Raw genomic sequence first — 8,796 nt, 5'->3', positions numbered from 1 at the left:
TGCGCAGTGTGATTTACCGGAAAACCAAGATAGATACTAGATAATCATTGGGGTACTAGACCCCCTCAATATAAAAAAAAATCTTAAGTAGAAGCGGCTTTTTCCAGTTATTAAAGGCAGTGCCGATTATAAGCTAGACTACAGCCATCGTTGCAGATGAACACTAGTCACGTCTATGGGATAAATTTTTCGGAAAAAAAATAACGTATTTTATTCAGCCACTGCGGTACTTTTGAAGTATAATTAAGGTGGCCACATATTTTTCTAGTCAAAATAGGACAAAAAAAAAAACAAAAATAATAATTTTGATGAAAAACAAATTTTTTACTTGTTAATTATTAATAAAATAATGAACTATTATGGTTTTAAAAAACAAAAAAAAATTTATTTTATTAAAACTATTTTTTTTTTATAAAAAAGGAAAAGCATCTACGTAAACAAAAAAAAAACGGTCCATGATTACTGTAGAATTGAAATAATGAACTATAAGAATAATTTTTTGTTAGTGCTAAACTTGAAGTATTAAAACACATTAGGTTAATACGTCCATATTGATACATCGTTCATCACAATAAGTTTTTTTTTATATTTTATTAGTGTAATTATATTCCGTTACATCACATAGCCCTGTTGCCGTTCAACGTCATCCATGCATGCAGTAATACAGTATATACACGTTACATGCACACATAATAGCTAAATATAATACTCGTAGAAACAATAACTCATTGACAGATTAAAATGGATTATCGTTATTTTTACTATTTTCTGAAAATGGGACATTTTAGTATCCCAAAAATTTTCCTGGAGACAACGAGACAAAGATGCGAAAAACGGGACGTATGGTCACCTTAATTATAATGGAATCCGACCGAAAATGCAATCTGGAAAGTGTTTAGGCCACGATTACCGCTACAGTCTACAGCTGATACCGAGACAAAACGTTGGACCACTTAAAATACGCAGAATAAAAATATATAAATATAAAAACGTGAGAATAAAAAAGTGTAAGTAATGCCTTACACTAAACTGGATCTATTGTAGGACGGACAGCCTTTGTCGTCGGTCGCTATCTCGTCACTTACTTTAGTGCCACCTTTTCTAAATCCGTGATTTACACACTTCGCGGGATTTCCGTGTCGAGATAACAGAAAATGGATCGAATACGATTTGAAACGCGCTCGCTCTGTAAAATAATAATATGCGCCCGTCATGATATTATAATAATTTATCGACAACGGTACATCTTACCTGTACCAGAGCATATTTTAATATACAAAGTACGTGGCACTAATGCCTCCCAATGGTAATTGAATGCTACCCAGTGGCAGGTGATCGTGCCACTAACCAACACATTCACATAACGACCGTAATGACAGGAGTTGATTTTCCCTATATGTTTCTCTGGTAGACAATTTTATTAAAGTGCCACCCAATGAATATTACTTAAAATATGTTCTGACCTGTACACACAATAGTACATTACTCCAAACCCGAGACAGATCCAGGAAGGGACAATCGGGACAAACTCCCTCCTTCGCCAAGACAAACACATGTCTATTGTGTACTTGAAAAATAAAAAGTTCTCTTATGGTTGTTGCTAAAAATGTAATTGATTTACCCATGACCACACATAACGGTTTCCATGATTTTGATTTGTTTACTTTAAAAATTCTGTTCCAATAAATCGAATAATTGGTCATTGCAATATATTACGTACCTATACGATTTAATGAACTGCATATTTTCTTATAATGAATTATAATCATAGGCGTGCGCAGGGGGTATGCAGGGTATGCAACTACATTCCCTAAACATAGAGCCTTCTTTCTAAAATTACAAAAAATAAATAAAAATTATGACATATTTGGTTTTATGTATATTATGTGATTTTGTATTACATTATGATTTTTATTATATTTTTATATTCAGTCCCAGACAGTTCAATTTATTTTTGAAACACAAATCATATGCTATAATAACGATTTAATGTGTTAATGAAATTAAAAAGTACAATAATTCAAGCGAAATTAAATAGCTATCAACTACAGAATAAGAAATGGCTATAAATTAAAATCCCGAAAACATTATTGGTGATATTAAGAACTCAACTCTACGCAGAATCGTTTATGATTAATGTTAATTATTTATCAAATTTATTTTGTTTTTCATTTAAGTATATAATTACGTTTTTATTTATTTACCTTATTTAAACGTATTACTTGAACCATTTCAAGTGTTATGTATTAATTTTTTTTTTCGTTATTTATTTTAAATTTTCATTATGAAGACAGTTAAAACGATTAAGAAATGGCTATTCAGTCACTTTTTCAGGAAAAAAAATTAATATTTTAAATTAAATAGTTATTAAGACCAGAATATCGAAAGCTTAAATTAACTTTCAGTTTTAAGAGGAGGGGTAGGCAGTGACAGCCTTTTGCATACCCTAAAAAAGAGGTCTGCGCACGCCTATGATTATAATATAATATAATAATGTATTTATTATGAGTGTACGGCAGTTAACGGTTATACACCAGAACCGACGATCGAATGGGCTATCGCTTATACGCACGGAATGGCGTCCGACAAAGAATCCGATCGTAAAATAATTAAATCGTCGTATGGAAAGAAACCTGAGACAATGAGAGAAAGAGTGGACTGTATGGTTAGGTTTGGAAGTAATGTGGAAGAAAGGTGGGGCAATTAAATTTTAAATTCCGATTGAAACGAGAAATGTATTAATTTTAGCATGATGTATTTTAGTTTTTGTGTATGTAAAATATCCTAGTAAAAATTATCCCATCAACAACTTTAGGGTTGGTTTTCGATAGCATATGTTGTCTAGTTGGTTTATTGGAGACTAGAGAAGTCATTTTTTAAATTTCTTAACAGCTTTCCCAATAATTGAGGAAAAGTAATGAAAAATTGCATAAAAAAAAAACGGCAATATTTACTGACTACTGACTACGATTTTTCTTTTTAAAAGTAATTCAACAAATAATAATCGTAAGGAACTTGAAATGTTCACTAAATATTCATATGGATCTTCTTTAGAGGTAGTATACATTTCTAATGATTTTGGATTTTATCGCGGAAATACTAGATTTCAACATCAAAATATAATTTTCTTACAAATGTTGCGTTGCTCCAGTAAACTTTTTTGGTTCGCTGGAAAGAGCAACTTCTTTAGCACATTATATTAAATTTTTAAATCTTGTGTAAGCAGTGGCGTATCCAGAATTTTTTTTTTTTGGGAATTAATAAAAGTGTAACATATAAAATTGTATTGAATTGTGTGTTTTTATTATAATAAATTATCATACATTAAATATTTTATAAGTGTATAGCTATTTTACAACGCTGATTATAAAAAGTTAAAATATGTAAATTATTTTTTTTTTTAAAGATATAAATTTATATTCAATTTTCGTTTCGATTTTTTAGCAAGTTCATCTAGAACATCATTAATATCCATGTTAATATCACGATAAATATTAAGTAAGGCTAAACCATTTAAACGTATTTGTCCAGAAGAATTTCTCAAATAAGTTTTCAAACTACGGAGTGTTGAAAACGATCGTTCTCCCGTGGCAGTAGATACTGGAAGTGTAATGAATATTTGAAGAAGCTTAGATATTATTGGATAAACATCTGGACTAGTTTGGAAGTATACTTCAATAACATTTTTGTTCTTGAGTTCAGAAGATGTTAAAGTTGAATATTTAGTGTACCACAAATCTAATTCTCCGTTTAATAAATTATCATTTAGATTTGAATCGGTACATTCATCAACTATATCTTGATATGTTTCTACTAATTGTTTGAATTTACCTTTAATCTCTTCAGATATTTTCATTTCTATCTTGGGTATAATACAATCAAAATTATTCAAGACAATCCTGTGTGATATAAATCTATCGTTCAATTGATCTAGAAAATTATCTATAAAAGGTATGAATACTGAGACTCTCAAAAAATATTCTGGATTATCTGATTTACATTAACGTGGCAAACTAACAGTAATATCAAATTTTTCACACAATGTTATCACAGATAAAACTAATTGTTGAAACTTTACATCACAATTTTCTCTAATTTTCTGAATAGTATTTTGAACATTAGATGCAGCTTCTAGTGCAGTTTTTAGATCAAGATTTACAGTGTGAAGATATCGGCTGAGAGGAAAACTTATGGAAAGTATTTTCACAAAAATAGCTAAAGCTGTTTGAAATTTTAACTGTCTTATCGCAGGAAGTAGATGACTTGCAGAACTAGAAGTGTCAGAATCTGGCCAAAGTGTTATTCTATCTAGTGCATGTAAAATGGCTGGTTGAAGTTCTTCAAATAATATAACTGCATCATGGTGATCGACCCATCGAGTTGCACATAGATTTTTTAGTTTAAAACGATTACTCTGTGGAAATATTTCTACTATTGATAATTGCAAAATACTTTGCCTTTTTGGATAACCGAAAAAATTACTTACACTTTGTATAGTACCCATACAATTTCTTACCTCTGATACTTTACAGCTAAAAGTTATAGTTAAATTTAAACAATGCGCACTGCAATGTAAATAAAAGGCACTAGGATGTTCATCGCGAATAAATTTTTGTACGCCATTATATCTGCCACTCATTGCTGCAGCTCCGTCGTACCCTTGCCCAGTTAAATATTTAGTATTTAGTCCGAAGTCAGTCATACTTTTCAATATAACATCAGATAATTTTTATCCTGACATATTTTGAATTTCGATAAATTGTAGGAAGTCTTCTCTAATTTTATTTGCATTTAAATCAACATAACGAACACATAATATCATTTGTTCTTTGTTAGAAATATCTGTCGTTTCATCAGCCAAAATGGTGAACGACTTAGATTTATTAACATTAGCTACCAAATGTTCTAGAATTAATTTATTGCAGATTGATATTATTTCGTTTTGGATTGATTGACTTAAATAGGTGGAATTTTTATTGGTAGTTTCTAAATTATTTTTAAGCACATTGTCACCAGAATCGATTCGAAATTTAATTAGCTCTCTGAAATTTCCCTGATTTTCTGTACTAGCATGTTCATTTAGATCAATAACTCCCGAATCTCTATGCCCTCTTAACGAAATTCCTTGATTTCCGCAAAATAAAATGGTTTTAATAATTGGACGGAGACGATCTCTGTTGTCATTCATTTCTTTTTTTAAAGTTTCATTTATCTGTCTGTCAATTGGTTCAACTTTTTTAATTCTAATTACCAAAAAACTATCAAATTTAATTTGACTAAGTTTGTGGTAATGATTATTTTGGTGATTCATAAACAAATCTTTGGTTTTTTTCCAATTATTATATTTTTCAATAACTAATTTCCCAGGATTTTGATGACCACCCTTTCCTAATCCATCTGATGGTGGGAACAAAATACAGGTCAAACAAAAAGCCCCATCTTGTATTTTTGAGTAACGAAGCCAACAGAACTCATACGTCCAATTTATTTGAAATCTCAAGTTCCTATTGCCACTTTGAGGAAATTTATAATTTGGATCAGGTACCCATATATTTTTTAAAATATCTATTTTTTCTTCAGCTGACCACTGAAAATTAATATTATTTGGGTATTTTAATAAATATATTGTTAATTAGTATTAATGATGAATGTACAAAATATATAAAAAATAATAATTCGCATCAGAAGTGTAACCTTTCATATAAATCTAAAATATTTATAAAACATAAATAATAGTAAATTTTACCTGTTTTCCTATGTAGTAAGAAATATCTTTTCGTGCTTCAAAAGTAGAAACTAAATTTTTTGTATTATCTAATAGTTCAGAAGCCGAAATTTGAGATGATGTCGACTTTAAGGAAATTTCATTATTTTGAATAACGTTGTCGTCTAGTTTTAGTTTTTTAAAAGCTTGCAAAGATGTTGAGGCAGTAGAGCTAAAGTATTTCAAAATGTTATTCTTTGATTCTTTGCTCATTTTATGTGATAAATAAATAAATTATAAGACGCTAATACAAATCGAAAGGTGTGAACAGTTGTTCCGCGATCAGTGTAATCACTACAAAGTACAGACTGACTGCGCAAACATTTCAATATGGGCAATTATTATGAAAAACGCTATTGAAGTATTCGAAAATGTACTAAGGTTTAAGAAATGTAAAAATACATTGGGAATTATAGTTTGTAAGATATCGATATCGCAATCGCAGAAGCCGCTAATCGGTTTTAATATTATGTTATCTGTATTCTGTATCATACTGTCATGTAATTCGGGTTTTGCTAATTATTGGTCAGTTTTATACGTGCGTCGTACGCTATACGAAAAGTTATCTTGAAAGTTACAAGAATCTTAAAGTTATAATGTAATGGTGTAATGGTGACCGCTGGGTGACGCGTACTGTGTCAGTCGATTATTAAATTAATTAAATATTGAATAGTTTTCGGGGGGGGGGGGGGTACAACCCCCTACCCCCCCCTGGATACGCCACTGTGCGTAGGTATACAAATTGGAATGTTTATCAACTTTTAACTACCGAAAAAAGGCAGATTTCATGATTTTTATCAACATTTCAAATTCAAATACTTATTTGTAAAAATTTTGACTGTAGATTTTTGAAAATTTTTCACAAGAGTAAAAACAATGTATGAAAAAAGTTGTATCAAAATTTCATAATTGTATTGCCAATCAAAATTTTTTTATTGACATACGAAAAAAAATAAGAGCGGAGAAACGATCGCGGCGAAATGATTTTGACGAATGGTCCGGCGGCGAAATGACCGAGTCCGCTCATCGTTTTCGGAACTACATTTCATGGAGGCCCGATCATATGAGTTCATGTACCTGAAACTTTACTCATTACAGAGTGGTCTGACAATTTCAATACATGAAAAAAATATCGCATGAAATGTATTTGTTTATTATTAATTTACCGAGAAAGAAATGATATCCCGGCCAAGGCGACGAAGGAAAAAACACTTATTAGTCTCAGTAACCACCCACTCCACTCTGCTACGTCTCGCCAGACAGTTTGTATTAGTTATTCGAGTACAGTTTCACGAAATGTTAGTACTTCGGCTTCTATGACAAAGTACGTGACACGAGTGAAGGAGAATTGTCACTTGAATATAAAAAATAGGTATCTATTACCCTAAAAGTTGTTCCGTTCCAAATAAAAAAAATAAAAATAAAAATATAAGTACTCCCTGCAATATGATATATCTATTTTTTTTTCTGTGGTATATTGTATTTAATCGTACAGTTTAACTATTACACAATAGAGCATGCGAATGGAATAATAATGCATGTGTTGACTCTTAATATTATTGTTGGTAGATGTAATGTTTGTACCGTCAACATATTATTATAATTTGTATTAATTGTACGATAAACGTGTAGATTCGATGAACTTGTGGGATTAGGAGTAAAACATTACGGCCGTAATAGTACAGTACGAACGAGGGTTTTATGTTTAAAGTTATTTTAAATGTGTCGGGGGGGGGGGGGGGGGGTATTAAAACGTAATATTAAATCGGCCTGCCACGTTTATACGCCACGTTCTATGCGTTTAATAATTGAGTTTCTAAATATTCTCGTATGACAAAATACATCACAGTCCAACGGTTTTGTTGTGTTAAAATTTCGTTTTATCTTGCGTAGTGCCGTATATTGTTAATCATATTTAATCCGTTTGATAGAAAACCTTTGTGATCGTTCGATAATCACGTTGTTTTACAGTTTTGCGCGTGAAACTCTGGAGAATATATTATTATCGCAGGTATATAATCAGACATATTTCTATAAAGGGGCCAATATTTTTTGGCCCCTTTCTGTAGTTGAATGTATCAAATATGCGTTCGATATCCGTATTTGGAATTCCTAGTTTTCAATCTATTAATACACGTACTATTGTCTTATCTCAAATTTTCAAGTGACAAATATTTATAAAATAGAATCTCAAAATTTAATTTTTGTTATACGATCGTTAATTATATGGAATGGGCGCAACATACATCATCGCAATAGATGTCAAAGTATTTAATGTGAGAAGTATTTTACGTGGCAATGTGAGCACTGAGCAGGTAAACAAGAAAAAAAACCGGAGGAGTTTACACTAGACGTTTTATTATCTTTTTGATTTAACCGATATTCTAGTGAAGTTTACAATCTCCCATATGGAATATACATTCAGGATTTAGCCGGTTTAGGACAACTAAACACCATAATATTTAAAAATCGAAATCAAGGGAGACAGTTCGAGGCCACTGATTTTTCTTAGGGGGCCAGGCCCCCTAAGGCCCCCCCCCCTTGACGACGTGCCTGGATAAAACTAATCGAATGATTTCAATAATCAAATAATCGAATGATTCATGATTTAACTGCTTGAACTGATCGTGATCAATTGGTTAACATACAAAAATGTTAGTGTTAACCACTGGAAAAAAAAATTATAGGTACTGGGAATGTATATTAATTTTTTTAACTAATTGAAAAACAGATTTCAAAAGAAAATATTTTAAATATGTACTTATGAATGCAGTTTTGAGACTTGAACTTTGTAATTTTTAAATAGATTTTTTTTAGATACTTAATTTTCCTTTATTAAATCATTAACTAATTTCAAAACTCATCATTTTAATTGATTATTATTAATAATAATCTATGACGTGCATAATGAAAACATATTACATATTATAGCTACATTTCATCACCTCGCAAAATAGATTTTTGCGTTCATATAAAAATCAAATCAAATATAATATATACAAACACTAAATTCGTATCAATGTAGTACACTT

General features: G+C 30.7%; 1 protein-coding gene across 1 annotated transcript; it reads right to left on the bottom strand.

Moving 5' to 3' along the window:
* Positions 1-4,729: 4,729 nt before the first annotated feature.
* LOC112686627 lies at positions 4,730-5,977 on the bottom strand. The gene is made up of 2 exons (XM_025559001.1): positions 5,747-5,977; positions 4,730-5,587 (listed from the first exon to the last, which is right to left on the bottom strand). Exons 1-2 carry the CDS (start codon positions 5,975-5,977, stop codon positions 4,730-4,732), a joined length of 1,089 nt encoding a protein of 362 aa, XP_025414786.1.
* Positions 5,978-8,796: the final 2,819 nt, after the last annotated feature.

This window comes from Sipha flava, unplaced genomic scaffold, assembly GCF_003268045.1.
Source record: "Sipha flava isolate LNK unplaced genomic scaffold, YSA_version1 31_pilon_pilon, whole genome shotgun sequence".
Taxonomy (NCBI): domain Eukaryota; kingdom Metazoa; phylum Arthropoda; class Insecta; order Hemiptera; family Aphididae; genus Sipha; species Sipha flava.
This window is presented reverse-complemented; position numbering and strand designations above follow the sequence as displayed.

Excerpts from the sequence above, each read along its gene's own strand:
- LOC112686627 (XM_025559001.1), bottom strand. The coding sequence starts at position 5,977 with ATGAGCAAAGAATCAAAGAATAACATTTTGAAATACTTTAGCTCTACT. Across the intron at positions 5,588-5,746 it reads CTTACTACATAGGAAAACAG|TGGTCAGCTGAAGAAAAAAT; the intron begins GTAAAATTTACT and ends ATTAATTTTCAG.